Source organism: Schistocerca piceifrons, chromosome 9 (genome assembly GCF_021461385.2).
Source record: "Schistocerca piceifrons isolate TAMUIC-IGC-003096 chromosome 9, iqSchPice1.1, whole genome shotgun sequence".
Classification (NCBI taxonomy): domain Eukaryota; kingdom Metazoa; phylum Arthropoda; class Insecta; order Orthoptera; family Acrididae; genus Schistocerca; species Schistocerca piceifrons.
Genome location: NC_060146.1, coordinates 166,616,584 through 166,637,448, shown reverse-complemented (window position 1 = coordinate 166,637,448; position 20,865 = coordinate 166,616,584). Strand labels below are relative to the sequence as shown.

The following is a 20,865-nucleotide window of genomic DNA, read 5'->3' as shown; positions in this document are numbered from 1 at the left end:
TCTGAGGTCATCAGTCCCCTAGAACTTAGAAGTAGTTAAACCTAACTAACCGAAGGACATCACACACATCCATGCCCGAAGCAGGATTCGAGCCTGCGACCGTGGCGGTCTCGCGGTTCCTGACTGCAGCGCCCAGAACCGCACGGCCACTGCGGCCGGCCAGCATTTGGCCTACAATCACATTTGCTCCGGCCTTTTGGTGGAAAAAACTTGACAGTTAAGATACGTGTATTTAATTTCCGTTTGTGCAGAGCAAGGAGGTATGTGGAATGTGTTTTGTACGTCAGAGAGATGGATTTATAATTGACGACACCACATCCATCACTGGTTTGGAAGACTTGCCACAAGATACCAACATAAGAGGAGGACTGACAGCCAACGCCATAAGGAACACTCTTTGTAAATATTTTATGACAAATGCTGGAAGCATGTGACAGCAGATGTCAAAGATATAAATTAGCAAGCCTTTTACTTTTTGTAGATGGTTTGTGAAAGCCTGCGACTGTATAATCAATAGTTTAGTTTATAAGTAAATTACTGCTACCACTCACATTTTTATTAGTTTTGTTTATATTTTGCACGGCGCGTTTCGAGAAATAATTCCCATCTTCAAGTGCGTTTTTTTTTCCCTAAGTTGTCATGAGGTGTGGTGTTTTTTTGATGTGTGAGGTCTTGCGAGTGTTTCTCTTATATATTACAGTAAAGAAAACAGAATGCAAGACCTGACACATAAAAAGACACCACACATGATGACAACACAGAGAAAAAATGTGACTGGTAGCAGTAATTTATTTATAAACAAACCTTTTACTTTTAGAATAAAATTTATAACGTTAAATAAATACTCTTTAAAACGTATAGAATTTAATATTAAATAAATACTCACCAAACGCATTTTTATCTTTATCTTCCATCTCATTAAAATCTTGCTTCATTGCAACGCAAACTTCCCGTCAAGCATTCGTTGTAGCAATACAATCTTTATACGCATCTAGAATTTTGTCCCACAGAACACTTCCACCAAGGTTATCAAAACTTCAGTATCAATTTCTTCCATTCTTCTACACTTTTCAGTAAACAAGAATAAACACAAATGAATAACATGACATTACAACAAGTTTATACATGTGTTGTTTAGCTTCAGTGGCATATTTGTTCCAACACCAGTAACAACAAAGTTGTACTTAAAAACTTAAAGTCATAGCCACCTTTTCAATAAGCTGCATACAGTTTTTGAATTGCTTGTTTTGGCACTGCAAAACTTAAAGTCATAGCCACCTTTTCAATAAGCTGCATACAGTTTTTGAATTGCTTGTTTTGGCACTGCAAAACGTTCTTCAATTTCCTGTAAAATTCATCGAAGGAGCCAACTGACATACGATAGTAGTTAAAGAACTTTCAGTCGTCGTTTCTCAGGTCTGCAAATAATGTGTAGAAAACCCTGACTTCCTCACATCTCAGATTAATTGGATGAACCCAGTGAAGACGATTGCACCTTCGTCTTCTCCGACGTCGATACAGTATCCATAATGCAATGACTTCTTCACAATCCATAATAAGAACTGTACCAGGTTACACTTTGAAGGGAATTAATGTTCTTGTTTAACATTTAAAAATCGTTCAGTGTGAAAATCAACCGATTACGATTTAAACCCGTACGGTTTTTTCCCGTAGAGCAAAATCGTGTAATGTGCAAGCAGCCTAAGGACATCACACACATCCATTCCCGAGGCAGGATTCGAACCTGCGACAGGAGCAGCTGCGTGGTTAAGAGCTGAAGCGCCTAGAACCGCTAGGCCACAGCGGCTGGCAATAAACGCTGTTCAGATATGGCTAACACGACAGAGTGCGAGACAGACTAAACTCTGACCACACAATTTCTGGAGAAGTTTAAAGATTGCAGATGCTTATAAGACATATCATGCGAGGAGTATGGCAACAGAGATGCAAGAAGTAAAGCAGTAGTTTCATTCTTTAACGAATCTTAAATGGTTTAATGTGGCACACAGAGACAGTGAAAGATATAAAGTTCAAGAATAATAACCCTTCGACTATTTGTATTTCGATGTCAATTTGTGTTTCCGAAATTCTTCAGAAATGAAATCTAAAAAACAAAATACAGACAGATTTTAAATTAATTTCCGATACATATCGCAAAGAAAACACAAAAACCGAAATACAGGCAGTTCACTGACTTTATTCATAAAATATGCTTGCTGCACTGTTAGGAATGTTAAAAAAATCTAGCCAATCGCTATGTCTTCTGCTATGAAGAACAAAGTGTACGACATTTTTATGGTTATAAGAGTTGCTTGCTACGCGCTTCATTTGTTGTACTTCTTTTGCTGTCTTTACTATGTAATGTGCATCACCACCAGTTTTAATCTTTCTTCATCTAATTTTAAGTGGGTTTCTTGAACTTTTAGGGGACATCTGTTATTCTAGACAGAATGTTCACAAGAACGTATTTTTTTTTTTTTGCTTTGCTTTATCTAGGGGTATTTCCTCATTCAACTATACATCAGTTTTCGGATTTCAAGAATCATTTTAAACAATAACTGTGAGGATACAACTGCGGTGAATTAGAGGTCTTCCTAGCTTCTGCCAGTAGCAAGAAACTATAGCATATGAGAGTGAGCTGAAAAGAAATTCCTCCAAATTATTTATCTGAAAACTCTTAAAGCTTTTTAAATACTATTTAACTAAAATTCTGCGTCTTCATTCTTCATGTGTACATATTTATTTCTCAACATAGTCACCCTGCTGATGAACAAATCCTCTCAACAAGAGACCTGTTCACTAATACAACACTGTAGAATCTTTGACTTCATTGATGGAACAACAATCTCATCACTGTTTGCACTGCTTCATCACTATCAAAGCTAAGTCCTTGACAGTGTGTTCTTTAAGTTTTGGAAACAGAAGAAAATCGGATGGTGCCAAGGCTGCACTGTATTTAGGATGGTCAGTGACAGAGAAACTAAGAAATTAAGGCGTCAGATTGTTGCAGATCTCTCAGGGCTTGCATGTAGTCTGACAATGTCATGCTGAAGAAGAGGGCGCACCATGTGTGAAGAAAATTTTCACATTAGTACTTTTAGTTTTCTGAGCTGTTTCACACACACCAACATGATTACATTAGACACGGCCTTATTACATGCTACAATTAGCAACTCTCTATTGGCAGAGGGTTGCAAATGTGTGGGTGCAAAGAAAAAAATTTAACGTGTTAATAATGTTTGTTTTATTTGAAAAGCTTCGAGTTTTCACATAAAAACATCTGAGGTGTTATGTTTCAGTATGCCTTCATAGCTAGAGTGTGCACAGAATAACACAGCCAGTAGATGTGCAATCGGCAGGGCATGTGTTGGGGCAGCAATGGTGTTGAGGGTTAAGGACAAGAACTGTAGGGGAAATGCCGAGTGCTGGAGGGAAAGTGCCATTCTAAGCTGAAGCCTTAGTTCAAATTTTTTATAAATATTAAGTGGAGAAACTCCATGCTCACAACTACATGTTGACTATTCAAGCCGGCTGGACTGGCCGAGCAGTTCTAGGCACTACAGTCTGGAACTGCGCGACCGCTATTGTCGCAGGTTTGAATCCTGCCTCGGGCATGGGTGTGTGTGTGATGTCCTTAGGTTAGTTAGGTTTAAGTAGTTCTAAGTTCTAGGGGACTGATGACCTTAGAAGTTAAGTCCCATAGTGCTCAGAGCCATTTGAACCATTTGGCTATTCAAGAAGATCTGCTTTGGTTAGTACCTAAACAGAATCCCTCTAGTAGTAAGTGGGTACATTAAGTGCACTTGGGGGAGAAAAAAAAAGACCATTGCTTGGGATAAAGATAACGACTCGGGGCAGTAGCACAGCAGTGAGTAAGAGTAATGATACTAAAAAATTTCAGTTAAGCTAAAAGTACCAAATTGTGAAATTCATTATCATTATTTTTCATCTTCTTCACTTCATTGAATCTCAATTTAACCTGACCTTCTTCAAAAATTTGAAAATCTCAATTAGTCATTAATTTCATATATGTGCTTGGTAAAAGAATGCTAAAGTCGTTAATAAGCCCCATACAAAAAATTACCTGTAGCTATTTAATTTTTTAAACAAATTAGAATTTATTGCAGTATTGAGATTCTTCAGAAGGGATTCCATTTATACAGGGAAATTTTTATTAAGATTAAAAAAATATACATCAAAACAGTGGCAGCAAATACAAAATTATTCAAGCTATCGACTTGATTTTTTAAAAGAGAAAAAATATTTAAATGAAAAAGAGAAAATATTTGCAGCAATACATTGTTTAAAAAGAACTTTGCTCCAAAACTCAGATGAAATAAACAAAATAGAAAAATTTCTTATTCTCATAAATAACAGACAAATGCTTAAAGGAATTAACAAAAAACTTAAGAAAAACCAAACAAAATCTATACGCCAAAAATAAATATTTATATAAAAATTAAATGTTTGTTCAAAAATATGAAATAAGGAAGAAAGTAAGCATTACTTATACTTAATAAAGCCTGATATATTTAAAAAAATATTTTTCAGATTTCTTACTTCCTGATTCTGATTTTTTTATTCTCAAAATTATGAATTAAAAAGAAAATAGATTTAGAAAGTAGAGAATACAACAAAGCAGTTACTGTATTTATATAATTGTTTTAAAGATATTCCTGGTACAAATTTTATTTTTATATTGGAAATATAAAACACTTATTTTATTTTTGATAGCCAATGTCACTGTATCATAATTTTTTAGAACTACTCTTTTATGATACTGAAATAAGAATTATTTCTTAACTTACTGTTTGTTTATTTTTTGTGTTAACTTCTCTGGTTATCTGGTTGTACTCTAATTGTACCTTTGCTTTCACATCATTCTCAGTTAATTTTATCATAAATTTGACATTCAGCTTTTGAACATTCTTATACTTTATGTATGTAGGGGAAACAGCATTACCAATGATGGCATCATGGAGATGTTGGTAGAACATAGTCCCTACCACTTAGCATAGATTATTTATTTTGTAATTCTAATTATATGATGAATGAAGCTAACACATTGCTAAAATTTCTGGCTTGTAACAAAAGCTTGAAATTGCACTTTCTCAATCAAAACTTGGACTTCTTTCCCAAAATTTCTTGTAATAGGAAATGGATTAGCAAGAAACAAATGGAAATTTCAGCAGCCATGAAATGTTATTGTGATTGCTGTTTAACAGAGAAGAGTTGCAAGTTACTCACAAGTGTCAGAGTTCCAAATCATGCTTTAAGAAATGATTTATATGATTTTATTTTTTATTGATTTCATAAATCTTGCTGTATTGATACATGTAGTCATAGGAGAAATCCTAGGAAACACTGAAATATATACATATAAACAGTTATGGGGAATTCAGTTACATAGGACTCACTGTTCATAGACACTTATTGTTCTTATAATATGTCTCTATATAAAGTCATCAGATACAAATTCAATGTGATACAAGTATATACTAACTACGTTATGTTGTCATATTTGCAAATAAGTCATGACAAAGAACCAACAGTTATAACTATGAAATGATACAAATAAGTCAGATAAAAGTAAGGTATAAATAGTAACACATGCATATTTAAGATACAGTCAACAAAGTCATTTTAGACTAGCACTCATAAATTCTTATGCAGAACAAAAGCAGTGTTTCTGTATCATTGATTTTATTTTGGGTCTGATTTATTTCTGATAAGACTTAACTCTCAAGTGACTGCTTGTGTAAAAGTACCCCCATGTGCCATACACTACTTTGTTTTCACAAAGCCCTTGATGAATTATAAATACACCTTTAGAATTCAGAGTTTCGTGATGGTGAACATCTTCATTTTTTGCATAAATGTGCACATTTTCATGAATAAAAACATTGTTGTTTTAGTGCAGATACAAAGCTCTGATAAGATATTGAGATCCTTAAAGAGCTGATTAGTTGTGGGACGGAAAGGTACTTGTTTCATTGTCTTAATTATTTGTTTCTGTGTAATTAAAATCTTCTTGAAGAAATTGCATCAAAGTGGAATGCAGTACATGATTTTTGAGTGCATTAATGCAAAGTAGGGACGTTTTACTGTTTCTGTGCCACGTACTTTATTTAACGCATGACATGGACTGTTCATTCCGCCTAATAATTTAGCTTTGTATATGTTCCACTATAGCATGTTATATGTTCGCACTCCAACGGCTAGTTTTTGGTGTATGGACATGTTCACCATCCTGATATGATCCATCATTGATGATATCTTTTTTTGACACGCGAAAATTGGTATAGATTATATTTATTGAACAGAACATAAACTTTATTTTACCAGTTTATAAGATTACAGTTTGCGTCGGCAGTTTTGTCGCTTCGCCGATGAGGACAGGAAAGTAATATATTGGTGCCATCGGCACACAGTATTGGAGTATTGTTAAGTCTTCCTGAACGCTTTTGGGCCAAGTCCTTCATACAGATTGCAAATAGTAGCTGACTCCTTTTTACATGTGATTGTGGCATCTGGAACAGATTTCATATGCAAATTTTATGTAATTTTTTGTGGAGGTTCTCACATGTTAGAGAAAATCTGTGGATACATGTGAAATCACCACACTAAACTATGTTATTATCGTTGTCATATAATTTCAGACAAAGTTCTTCATAATACCAGTTTTGGAGCAATAACCTATTTTATTTTAGAAGTTCCCTTTCAGGAACATTAAAACTGAATGTTCGGTGAAGAAGAGGCTAAGATTTCTTTATCTCCTTAGATTTTTGACTATGTCGCTTCGTTTCTTTCAGCGCTTGAACTGAATTCAGTAAACTGTCCTCTGGCAAAATTATGGAACTGGAAGTATGAGTCATCTACCAGATAAAAGTCAAAATCCTAGTTCGATGTTTAACATGAATTACATTCGATACGTTAGACTGTGTTCGATACCGTACTCTGTACACTGTACAGCAATACACTACAGACTACACAGTACACAGTACACAGTATTATCTTTGGGGGTGGGAGCGATATTTTGAAATGATGGTAACTTGGTTTTAGCAACAAAAAAATAATTGTATGAATGTCGTACCGTACAGTTTTAGTTTAAAATATGTAATATAACATTTTCCTTGCAGAGCTACGGGCTAAATGATTCGAGAGAGTTGCACGATTCCAGTTTGAATTTTTCACTCTCTGGGGAGGTGAGTAGTTTGTCTCACGTACCAATAAATCTTTATAATCTAATTTAAAAGACGCTTACATTGTTGACATCTACCGCAAAGGTTAGTAAGCACTTCCACTGTCACAGAAACCACTCACACATCGTTGTTCCTCAGAATTAGCCTCCTCAGTTGTTGGTGTTAGTATTCATAGACGTAAACATGACGGACTCGTAGTGTGACAGTTCTTTGCAGCATATCGCCGAAATCAAGAGCCTTTTTGTTTTTAGTTGAGGTGATGGAATGGCAGTAGATGGAAACATAATCTTGTTCCTATCCAGTTCAGTTATTTTACCGAGACTTCTGATGGGAGTGCTTTGCTTGAAAGAATTATAACCTATCATAATATGCAGTTCAGTACGCCAACGATATAGTTATGTTCCGTCAAAGAAAACTACAGGCTAAGGTATAGCTCTGCAGTGAATAAGTATGTGAGAGTGTGAAAATTATTGAGAGAGTAATGCTATACAAGAGTGGTCACACTCTAACTGAAATCGCAAAATACTTTATACAAGTCAAATGACTGTATTTTTTTGATATATGTTACTGTTGCCATGCAGTTTGTGTCTTACCTGCGAGTAAAAGAGAGATCTTAAATTGATGCCTTCTCACAATAACTTTCTGTTAATATTCTGTACAGTCTTCGTGTAGTGTACAAACTGTCTAAAATACTTGTTTATTTTTGCAATGCAGTTGGGTGGAATTTAGTAGGGAGTGGAAAGAAAATAAAACTAAATACTGATTTATTAGTGTATTAATCTTTCATCAAATTTTGTACCTGCTGTAAGTACATGAAGAAAAATCACCCTGTTTTGGAGATATGATTAGAACCAGTATTTTGCTAAATTTGGATTACTAGATTATTCACTATAGTTAATTTTTCTATAACTAATAACTCGTAACACACGTGCACAGAACTTCAGTGTTACATAAAGTTCAAGTTTGTGCAATCTCTCCTGTATTTTACTGAGACTCAACATGGCTCTGTTAGTAAAACCGGCACAGTATTTGTACAGTGCCTGTTTAAATGTTGTGACAATCATGCTAGATGATCTGTTTCCCGATTTGTTTGATTGATAAGATTACTGAAAGTAAGGCCATTGCTGTGTTGTCATTCAATCAGAATGATTTATGAAAGCCATAAATTCAGGAGACCTGAGCAGGGTCTCAAACCCTGCCCCTCCTGAGCAGAATGTTGAATGATGCATGACTTTGCCCAGAAAAAAATGAAATGATTGTATGGAATTTATTGGATGGGATAACCCTTTGGGGTTCGGCCGCCATGTTGCAAGTCTTTTTAGTTGACGCCACTTCGGCAACTTCAGAGTCAGTGATGATGAAAATGATGATGGACCAGTCCCTTTGCGAGGAATCGAACCCGGACCACCTTGCGTGGTAGGTGGTAACGCTACTGCTGCGCTACGGAGGCGGACTAACAGATCTACCATTTTCATATGCTCTCTGATGCATATCTTTTTCTCCAGTAGTACTAGAACAGGAGGTCAGTCAATTATAATGTACAAAACAGGGTGGTGGTGTGAAGTATGCTAGTGAATTTATTCATTGTGTACAGTAACTTCACGATTGTTTGTTTTTTTTCCCCCCTCCACATTGTGATTTTTGATGAAGCCCATATCCAATTATTCACATATACTATTAGAAGAAACTGCAATCAGTGACAAGTATCAATGACAACCTTTTCTGATCTTAGCAGCAGCTGTACCAATTTATAGATGAAATTTCAGCTTGAAATTAAGTTAGTTGTGTTTTGCACAGATCATATTTTAATTTCATCCTTGATGAATAGTTTCCTTGAAAAGCATACATTTGTGAAATAATAAAATACTTCACCAGTTAAGTTTTTCTCTTGCCCTGCAGTAATCTTTTTATGGTATTAATGTATTGTGCCTCTTTCATTAAACAAATATTATACACAGAAACACAACCAAACCGTCACTAACACTATTTGCTTTATGCAGAATTGTAGTATAGTACCTTGGTACTTGAAAATGGGAATAAATTCCTGTATTCCATACGCTACATTTGAAGGACCAAAACTGGTGCTGCACTTTATTATTTAAATCTTAGATCATCTTCACACTAAATGTTATGACCTGGAATGTGTCTTCAAAAGAATGCATAGACCAAAAGCTGTTTATGTGGCTACGTGCCAGCTATTTACAGGTTTGGAATTGACTACTTACTTATATTGAAGAATTATTCTATGGGATAGAAGTTTCAGAGAAGCAATGTTAATATAAATTTTAAAACCCATCACCTACGTCAGACATTTAATTTCATGATTGGATGATTAAAGAGCCTTAGAGCTGTATATTTCATTCCTTTCTGTGCCAAAGTTAGTTCACCATAATTTGAACTGACATTGCAGTTGACAAGTCAGTGAACTGATTGGTAAGGGCCAACCAATCACAGTTCTTTCTCGAGCACCATATGTTCACTATATTGCCTGTTTTGGAGGTAGTTACAGAGCCTTGTCAGGTGTGGTTGCCCCCTCCGTGTCACCTGTACTGCAGTCTATCAGTCTCACATTTATTTTATTCGGTGTATAGTGGGAACTGTGGATCATTTCTCCTTCTAATATTGTATTGGATAATATCTCTGTTACTCTCAGTCTCCAACAAATTGTTGACAACATGTTTCATTGGTGAATAAGTGTGCAGTGAAGATGTGGTTATTATTCTTGAAGTACATGACTGCAAGATGTGCATATGTGAACTGCACAATAATTCTGATTAGTTTCTTTAGTGCAACAAATACTGCTTGTGTAAGTGAAGAGTTACCTGAAAATACTATCCTGTAAGACATAAAATATGTGAACTTATTGATTTCTTGTCCGCATAGTAGCCAGTTATTCTTATGACCAAAGTGTCATGTTGGGAGAATGGAAAGAACTAGGAATGAAAACAAAGGGCCAATGCACATTCCTGGGAGCAAAAGAGAAGCCCAAAATCTCGATAGATATATCAGCTATGAAATTTGAGCACGTGGGATGTATTGCAGAGAACCTAATATATGACACAGAAATAAGATTGATAGTAGCAATAGTCAAGGAAGTGTTTAACAAAAAAGGGGGCATCTTTATTCAGATCATGGAATAAAAACCTGAGTATACAATTGCCCAAATGCTACATTCAGAGGATAGTTTCATAAGGAGGGCAGACATCCTGACATTCCAAAAAGATGAGGAAAGAAATGGGAATGGGAGAACTGGGAGGACAGAATGAGGAGATGTTGAAATGAATTGGGGAGAACGGGAACCATGTAAACATTATAACGAAGAGAAAGAGAGATTGGCTAGTCTCCCTCCCCCCACCCTTGAGGAGAAGACAGCAACAGTTCCAACAAGGAATTGAAGGATGGTTAAGGTGGAGAGAGGGAGGTATCAACTAAGAATGCTGTGGGGGAGGAAAGTGGAGAGTACATGGTACTGAAGAGGGAGAGGTCTGAGTCTTCCACATGGTGGAACTACTACTGATTATTTTACATCACGAATACTATTAAAGATTAGAAAACAGTCAGGAACTAGTGTGACTTTAGTATTAGCAATTTATTTGTTCTTGGCAATTACTTCCATTATATTGCAAACTGTATCATTTGTTTTCCATTGGATGTTGTGTTTAGGTTTGCTTTCACATCATTTGCTATCCAAATGGAAAATTACAGTTTTTTTCCTTTTATAGAACCTAATAATCAGTGGAAAGATCTCTGGAAGTTTCTCTGGGAGGTAATAGGTTGAATTCCGTTCATTTAACAGCACGAGATGGAGGATTTAGACTTCTGTCTAAAACTATTTTATGTCATTGAGAACATTGAAGGTAGTACATACATGTAACAATATTCTAATGCACATCCTCAATGCTTTCTACTTGGGTACAAGGTGCCCTTCTTAAGTTGTCAGGTGAATTTCCTCTTGTGCGGGTCGACAGAAGCGTCCGATCCCACGTGTCGGCTTTGACCCATGACGTAAGGGTGTTGTCGTGTGTGACGTCATGACGGTACAGAGTTTGGTTTGTGAGTGTCGCGTGTTTGTAGATGTCGCCGTGTTGTGGTTTGTTGTGCTCTCTGGTGGTATGTTCAGGGTTTTCGTTTGTGTGGTGTAATGGGCTCAGTTTGCTTTTGCTCATTATCAAGAATTGTTAGTGTCGGCTGTGTTTGTAGTGGAATTCATTTCAGTGAGTTAACGATTTTGTGTGAAGGTTAATTTAGTGTTGTTCACTGTATGTCGTGTGGTAATTTCAGTAAAATTAATCGGTTGTTGTTTTTGTTCAGGAGTGGATATGACGGATAAAATTAACACTGCACAGGTCAAGGGGAGTGTTTGATCCCAAAGTGTGGCTGTGTATGTTGGTATTGGTATCGGGAGATGTTTTTGAGCTATATAGGTCAAGGGAAGTGTTTGATCCTAATTTATGGTATCGGAAGCTGCTGTTGAGCTATATAGGTCAAGGGAAGTGTCCGATTCCAGATTATATTGTGTTTAGTGGTATTTGGGGAGTTGTTTTGTGTGGTTTTGTATGCAGGTGGGTGTCTAAATTTGTTTATATTTAGTTTGCCCCCACCCAAAAACACCCCATTTCCCGCGCTTGTCCCGTTAGTGTCATTAGGCTTTTTTGGAAAGTGTGTGTGTTTGCTTTTCGATGTATTTTCGCCCTCAAAATGTGTATTTAACGACTTTATATGTGACATATTGGAATCGTGGTTTATGGTTGTTTCCGCCATATTTGTGACGTCATGGGTCAAAGCAGACAGGCGGGATCGGACGCTTCCGTATTTCCTCTTGTGCTTCATCAAATATCTGTAATTTTGTTTTTTAATTGTGTAGCTGGAGATAGCCAAAATAAATAGTGGTCATTACGTCTTTCGTACAGCACCCAGCTTCACTGGAAAGTGTTAGTTTGTTTCTCGTTGCAGACAAAGTTATTTTGAAAGCAGAATTTTATGTGCCCATTTGGTACAGTGGTCCCAGATTAGCCTCGTAGGATATTTGTTTTATTGACATGTCTTACCAGGGAGAGTAGAACTTGAATAACCAGTACTCCAGCGGCGACAGCACTGCCCTGTGCCGTGCTGACAGGCAACTCCAAACAAACATGCAGTGCTACAGAGTTGCTCCTGTATTACTACTTGTTCTTCATGTTTTACTGTGCCTATTAATACATGTCAATAAAAGAAATATCACACTAGGTTAATTTGGGAGTGTTCTGTTGAAAGTCTGTGTAAAATTTTGGTATAAAGATAGTTTTGCTTGCAACGGAAACAAACAATGCTTTCTGTTGACACTGGGTGTTGCATGAAAAATGTGGCAATGAGTAAATTGCTTGGGCTGACTGCAGCGACTTACTTTTACTTTACATGTGGCATGGGCCTTATCGACTGTACGCCTGCTCTATGAGCCTCTTCCACGTCTGCCTGTCCAATGCGCTGTTTGTCCAGTTGCTGCTGCTGTTCATCCTCATTGAGTCCTCCCGAATGTTATCCCGCCATCTGATTCTGGGTCTCCCTCTTCTTCTCGTTCCTTCTATTGTTCTGCTGAATGCCATTCTAGGTAGTCTATTCTGTCATTCTTGCTATATGGCCTGCCCAATTCAACCTTCTCCTCTTGAGCACTTCGACGATGTTACGGTGTTTGTACAGCCCTCTTAATTCTTCATTTCTTCTTATTCTCCATTCCATGTTATTTTTGTCATATACAGGTCCAAAAATTTTCTTTAGTACTTTTCTTTCGAATATCAACAGTTTTTCTTCACCTTTCTTTCTAAATATTAATGTTTCACATCCATATAACACCACAGGTATAATGGTCAGTTGATATAAGCGGATTTTGAAGTTACTGCTAAGTGATCTTTTTCTTAGAATTTTGATGAAACTAAAATGTCTTGTTTGCTGTTGATAAACGGGCATCTATTTCTATATCTGTTTTGTTGTTATTACTAAAAATACTTACTAGGTACTTGAAGTGGTCAACAGTCTTGAAATTGAATAAATCTACAGTCAGAGATGCATCTTTTCTGGTTTTCTTTCGTATGGGCAGGTATTCTGTCTTTTCTTCATTAACATGTAATCCTGTTTTCTCGGCAATTTTGTAGTAATTTTGCATCATTCTGATTAATTCTCTTTTGGAACTACTTATTAGTGCTACATCATCTGCATAGGCAAGTCTTGTAATGTTCACACCCTGTAGCTGGATCCCTTGTGGACTGGTTTTAGAAAATTCTCTATCAATCTTCTCTAGGACAAGGTTAAATAAAATAGGTGAAATGGCATCCCCTTGTCTCAGTCCAGTGTACACCTTAAAATCTTGTTTCTCCTACCGGTGTCTTTATGCAACACAAAGTTTCATCGAGACACATTTGAACTAATCTGATTAATTTTGATGGTGCAGAAATGAAATTGCAAATGTCTGCCAAAACACCAAAGAATATGCATCTGGCGACATCTTGTGTGCCTGTGGTTGCCCTACCTACAAGGTTGGCTGCATCTGACAACTGCTCTCTCTCTCTCTCTCTCTCTCTCTCTCTCTCTCTCTCTCTCTCTCTCTCTCTGTGTGTGTGTGTGTGTGTGTGTGTGTGTGTGTGTGTGTGTGTGTGTAAAATGAAATAAAGGATTGTTAAATTAACATTAATTTTGAATTATGTTTCACACAATCTGTACATGTCAGTTTTCATCTTGGTGTTCTTGTGTGCTCTTGCAGCTTGATTCTTCTCAGTCAAAAATTGGGAAGATCGATTGCTCACAGTTTACGAGGTCTCAAACTATAAATCCTGTTTTGCTTCCACCTTTCCTGTTGGGAGAATCTTCAGCAAGGGTAAGTCTTTCATATACTGAAAAGACAATATCCATTTCTTGAATAAAATTTTTTCCAATTATTACTTATTGCAAATTAAGATTTCAAGAAATTTCCTTACCTAACAAGGATACAATGTAAACTGCTACTTTTATAATTATCATTTCCACTGCATGATGTAGGAATTGTAGGAATATGGTACACTTGCATGACCTCAGAATAATGAGATTTTGTCAAACAATCAAATCATTTCTGAAGAAAAATTACATTTATTCTCTGTACATCCATCTTCACATGAATGTATGTAAATGGTATTAATTCAGTCTAATGTAGTTATTATTTTAAAGTACCTATAGATGTTATATAAAATGTAGGCTGGCAATGGCAAGGAAAGCGTTTCTGAAGAAGAGAAATTTGTTAACATCCAGTATTGATTTAAGTGTCAGGAAGTCATTTCTGAAAGTATTCGTATGGAGTGTAGCCATGTATGGAAGTGAAACATGGACGATAAATAGTTTGGACAAGAAGAGAATAGAAGCTTTCGAAATGTGGTGCTACAGAAGAATGCTGAAGATTAGATGGGTAGATCACATAACTAATGAGGAAGTATTGAATAGGATTGGGGAGAAGAGAAGTTTGTGGCACAACTTGACCAGAAGAAGGGATCGGTTGGTAGGACATGTTCTGAGGCATCAAGGGATCACCAATTTAGTATTGGAGGGCAGCGTGGAGGGTAAAAATCGTAGAGGGAGACCAAGAGATGAATACACTAAGCAGATTCAGAAGGATGTAGGTTGCAGTAGGTACTGGGAGATGAAAAAGCTTGCACAGGATAGAGTAGCATGGAGAGCTGCATCAAACCAGTCTCAGGACTGAAGACCACAACAACAACATAGATGTTATGATACTATTTTGCTGTTTTTTATGTAGTTTGATAAATGATGTGTTTGGTGTATCTGGGAGCTTGAAGATGGTGTATTGTAGCACCAAAACCAGCTGTGTATCAATAAAACCAATAAATACTCTTGACAAAAAAAATCAAATGCTTTTTTAAAACAAGATGGCTTTATGCAACCTTTTACTATGGTTTCGATAGATGTAAACACGTCATCTTCAGAAAAATGTGTAAGCTGGAGCAAATGTAACAGCAATAGCTACAAACCCAGAAACTTAGATCTCAAAAATGAGTGTCATACAGAGACTGGACCCCCACAAAGGGTTGGGAATGTCACATATATCATAAAATATAACTGAAAGCATAAAAAGTAGAATGTACTTACAGAATTTCACATTGGAAAAACACCAAGTAATGAAACAAACTGACATTAGTCCAAGGAAAATATGCTGTCAGTGCACATTATGAAATATAGTGGCCCATATGGTCAGGGCTTGACAAGTAAGAGTAGTTAAAGTCCAGAAATGAAACCTATCAAATAAAATGTCACATCTTGTTATGTGCCTCTTGCCGACTGACGGGAAATGGAGAGTGTGAGCATCAGGAAAACAAGGCAGGTGGCATATGTGCCAAGATCGGTGTACATTTGCAGCATAAAAAGCTGTTAAGGGGAGTTGGAACATCCTAGCCCAACAATGTTAAATTTAGTGACTTGGCAGCACTGTATTTCAGGAACCACTGTAGCCACTGACATGAAACTTTTACAGGACATTATCCTGCATCCTTGTCGATTCTACAAGGTGGGCGTGGCATATTCGTCACGGCACACATTGTTCCTGCTGCAGAGTGTCCTTTGCCAATAGCTCTCAATCCATAAAACCACCCAACATTTACTTCAAAACAATTGTCTTAACACTTATTAGAACTCCAAACTGAATGAGTATATTTACAACTGGCACAATTAGTAATAAGTTTCCTGCTTGTCCATTTGATACCTCACTGTCTTTTTGTAAACTAACTGGCCCTGTACGTAGTTCACAAAACACACTGCAGTGGCCCGGTGTAATGTTAAGCTCTCTCTATACAGCTTAAACTTTTTTGTGGACTTACTTGTTGAAGAATGCTGGTTCTGCTTTCTTTCAGCGCTGATGTCTTCTGCTAGCACCAGACGCTTCTCCGAAGATTTCACTTCTAGAAAGAGGAAATTTTCACTCTCTCGCTCTCTCTCTCTCTCTCTCTCTCTCTCTCTCTCTCTCTCTCTCTCTCTCTCTCTTCTTCTTTAAAAAATACGCTACTCTTGAAATATCATTCAATGCACCAGAACATATTTATTTCCACTTCGTACAAAAAAACAACTAAACTTTTTGACGTAAGCCCACACATTACCAGGCACCCAGAATCAGTTAATTACACGTTTTTGAACACAATTAATACATAAGCTTTTATCGTGGCTGACTATCCACGTCCAGTCCACGTACTCTCAAAAGCAGTTCAACGTCTAATAAACAGTCACTATTTCGAGTCTCTCCATTTGTTTTTTAACAATACAATGCTACATTACTCTTTGCAGCCGGCCACGGAGCTTCTGGGCCGTATTTGCTTATTCTTGGCAGGTTGCGCTGAACACTTGCCGGTGCCGTCAAATAATCTCCCTTCCAGTTTCACCTGCACAAACAATAAATGGGTGCTGTATCTCATGCTCATCCTTACGCCGTGCTTTAAAATAACGCGTGTTCGGAATGGCTGGAATACAAGTGTCTCCAGACTTTCATAAAATTCGGGGGGCACTACATATCCCTCCCCTTAGCTTGAATACTCATTATTTTGCACACAGCATATATTTTAATAATTTTTTTCTTAACACTTGTATTGTTACTTTGTGCTACATAAAAACATTAAGTACAAAAACTCTCTTCCATCTCCGGTATTTCATTAAGGGGCTCCGGAACGCCCTATACTTGCAAAGTTAAAATAACGCTTATAAATTACATCTTTACTCACAAAGTATTTGATGTAGGAAGTTGAACTTTTTACAGATTATTTATTGGAATATGGGCTACAACTTAACACAGGGATTTTACAAAATTTTAGTTCAGTTATTAAAGATGATTTTTTTCAATTGTAATGAAAATTCGCAACATTTTTTTGCAATTTTTTATTTATATATTCAAAAATATACAGTTTTTTGGAAAAAGGCTGTGTTAAATTATGCAGAAGGTACTGTGTAACATTTACTGAAAGTTTGAAACAAATATGTTTGGAAGATCCTTAGAAAACATGTAATTAGTCTGAGAAAATAAAAGTTTTGGGAATCGAGCGACAAAGAATGGATTAACTTTTTAGTGCATTCCAGGTCCATAGGATGGATTATCTTCATCCTCTGCAAACTCCTCCTCCAGCTTCCTCTTGTTCCTCCTCCTGTTTACTCTTGCTTGTATTTCTAGACTCTTTACAGCCCTGTCTGCAGCCCGAAGGCGTTCCTTGTCTAAAGCAAGCATCGCTCGTTGTTGTGTTCGTAGATTTTGCTACCATTTTCTTCAGTTGCAGTTACTGCAACACTGTTCCAAAAGGTGGTCATATATGAACACTTATCACATTTCAGTTGTATTTTACTAGCAAGTCCTACGTGCTTTATTATGGAGAGTTCCAGACCAACTTCACTACAATGAATACATCTTACACAGTTTGAAAAAATTCCTTTGAGAACCGACATATCAAATATTTCATTCACATCCGATTCGCCCATAAAACATTCATAGTTTTCACTCATTGAACCAAGCTTCTTCTGTGAAGTATTTTCTTTCCCACTTTGACTGCTATGGGCAGGTGTACTTGAGAGGTTAGGTTCACTCACTTGGTTATCGTCTTTATTGTTTACAGTAATAACACATACCTTTGGCTTTCCAACATTTCTCCTTTTCTTAAAAGCCTTCAGAGGATTTCTAATAACTTTACTTTTACTCATTACTATACTTCAACAAAACAGAGACTCAAGAAACAGAATTAATTACGAATATTTTCGAGATAACAACAGAGTAAATAAACATGAAACAATCGACAATCACACCAGCGATATATATTGAACCATCACAGGTTAGCCACAACACATACTTTATCTCACATCACTAAAATGTACCTGATGAACACGGATGTTAATAATAACACCATTTGACAGCAGTTTAACAGCGCCACAGTGGGTCACGCCCATGTAGAACACATTTCAAAAAAAAAAATTAAAAATAGTTGTAGTCTTCGGAATTGAATAAATTATATATCTATTAAAAGGTAATAGTCTGCAGATTCAGAAAACGCAAAAAAGTAAAAATTGAACTTTTCATGATTTTGAGCCTTTCCGGAGCCCCTTAAGCTGTTGGTAATATCTTTCATAGACATAGTAGTATGATAAACTAATAGTACAGCAAGTATTAGCTATTTCCAATACATTTATCTACTCTTGCTTCCAGGATCGACTCAAAATAAATCCCTCCCCTTAGCCAGTTTCAAAGTTCAGGCATTATTCTGAGTAGAGTCTTTAGTTTTTTTTTGTTTTTTTTTTTTGTTTTTTGTTTTTTTTTGTTTTTTGTTTTTTTTTGTTTTTTGTTTTTTTTGTTTTTTGTTTTTTTTTGTTTTTAGAAGCTGTTGCAATGATAACCACAGGTTTTCTGGGTCTGAAAAAAATTAGTTGTACTGGGGGTTTTCTCTTTTTTTATCTCCTCACGCAGGACTCGTCTTTTCTGTTTAAAAAATTGTAGAATTCAAATTTACCAGGAGAAACTTTCCACTACAATCTCAGGTCACTATACCACCCTTTCCCTTTGGGTTCCAATCTACATAAGGGTTGATACTATGAAAACATCTTGTTGCTCATCCTTGGGTAAGTATGCCCCTTTCATTTATACTAAACTATGGTACAGGTCAATCCCCTTTTTGGTGCCCCTGCCCGCACGGTGTAGGTCAGCCTCCTCTGGGTCTGCCTAACTGCCTCTCTTTCTCTTATTCTCTCTTTCTCTTATTTAATCTATATCGGATGTGCCCTCCCTATCTTCTCTAACAATGATTGATAGTCTTGCCTCTGCACACTATTTTATTTAAAATTTCCTGGTAAAATTTCTATCTACCTCTCCTTTCCTCCTCCTGAGTCCTTCAGCCTACCTGCTTAAATTCTTCGCTTGTTCATTGCTTACAGCTCACTTATATAGCCTTAATAACTAAATATGTTTCATCCATGGTTGTAACTTTATTTCTTTTCTTTGGGCTATTCGGTCTGCACAATCCTATTATTCATCAGAAACTTATTTGACTCGATACCTCTGGTTTAATATGTATTTCTTTTTATCTCCATTCATATTACTTTGTGCTATTATAGCTATGAACACAGGCGGATATACACTTCGTCCCCCCCTTGTTCCTTTAGCTTAAGCTTACTATACCATTTCACTTGAGATGTGCAACTGTCATTACTTTGCACATGTGCTCGAGCCCTTCCTGAGCACTACTTCCCCCCCTTATCTGTGACGGTTGTTACATCTCCCTGTGTATTACTTGTCTGCGTCTTTCTATTTAATTGTTTGAGTGTGGAAGTGTGATCGTGCGTCCTGATTCTTCGGCCCACTAAGGTTCTTAGTTGAAGATTTATAGAAATCATGGAAAAGAGGAGGACTTCAGCGATAGAAGTATATGAACGTGGACAGAGGGAAAGATAGATTGGTACTCTTAAGAGAATTAAGAAAGGAAATAAAAGAATTGGTTGCTAAGATCGAAGAAAGAAAGAAGACAGCCCCAAAGACAGGAAACCCTTCCCAACCCCCTTCTCCAGGATCCCCACTTCGCTGGTACTTAAGTAAGAAGCCGGAGGAGGTATGATGTTCAGCGTCTCTTACAGAACGGAATTCTCACCATCACCTGAGAAGTCCTTTAAAGAAAAGATCTTAGCAACTCCTATGGAACGGCAAATGATGATGAACCAGTCACACTTGTTTGCGAGGGTTGTATGAAGGGCGTGGTGTGTAGGTCGTGTTTGTGCCTATGCTACCCACCCCTTTCAAAATTAGATATAAACCCTCCCCAATCACATCACACTTTACAAAAAATATAAAACGTTCTATAAAAATAGAAATTATATACACTATAATCAAATAGTTTTTCAGTTAGTCACTTCACTCTATATTTCATACACATGTTCAGTTTATGTCATCTAGGTATCATTCTTCCTAAACAGTACCATCATATTATATCTCCTGTTAGAATGTTACCCTGTTAGTTTTATCTCATGCTTAGAGGTTACTGTTTATTATGACTCCTTAAATTAGTCAATCGTGTAGTCATAATTGGTCTCTTTTAATAATAATATGATAGGATAGCTTAAGAGCTATAAATAGATTACAGGATAGTCGAAGATTTGAAGGGAGTTCAGTGTAGGAAAACTAATGTGGAAGTATCACTGAACCCTGCTTGGGTACCGGTGGACGTCACTCCTCCCGTTGACACAGAATGTCAACATCGCTGGGGGTTTTGTACATATCGTTTTATATCCTTAACATTATACATTCCCTTTTCCTTTCCTGTCACAGAATCTACTAAATATAGGGTTTTTGTGCACTTGAAGACCAGTATTTTTCCTTAAACTTTCTCTGAAAATCTTCACAGGATGTGAAGTTTTCAATATTTACTGTGCCCCATTCTGAAGCTTCACTCTCCAAATAACCTACCAGAAACTCTATTTTTTAGCATCCTCCCAACTTTTAGGTATGGCTTGGTTAAACCATTTTAAGAAATGGGTGGGGTCTACCTCCCCGTCTGGTTTGAATTTAGGAAACTGTCTCGACAAGCCTGAATTTGATCCCCATTGCAAATCAGTTATCACGTCCTTATTTAATATAATATTTTGGGAAACTGTGTTTCTCTAGTTTCTCCTGCATAAGCTTGAATTCTTTCTTCAAAGT

At 36.7% G+C, this 20,865-nt stretch overlaps 1 protein-coding gene across 3 annotated transcripts in view; it reads left to right on the top strand.

The window, feature by feature from the left end:
* The first annotated feature begins 6,955 nt into the window (after nucleotides 1-6,955).
* LOC124717103 overlaps nucleotides 6,956-20,865 on the top strand; it is a 70,019-nt gene continuing 56,109 nt past the window's right edge. For 2 of the 3 annotated variants that reach the window (XM_047243812.1, XM_047243814.1), the window contains exons 1-3: nucleotides 6,956-7,047; nucleotides 7,140-7,205; nucleotides 13,936-14,049. In XM_047243812.1, the coding sequence (XP_047099768.1) occupies nucleotides 7,042-7,047; nucleotides 7,140-7,205; nucleotides 13,936-14,049 (186 nt within the window). In that variant the 5' untranslated portion in view covers nucleotides 6,956-7,041. Of the gene's footprint in view, nucleotides 7,048-7,139; nucleotides 7,206-7,393; nucleotides 7,630-13,935; nucleotides 14,050-20,865 lie in introns of those variants that run through there. The other variant, XM_047243813.1, reaches the window with a different exon arrangement.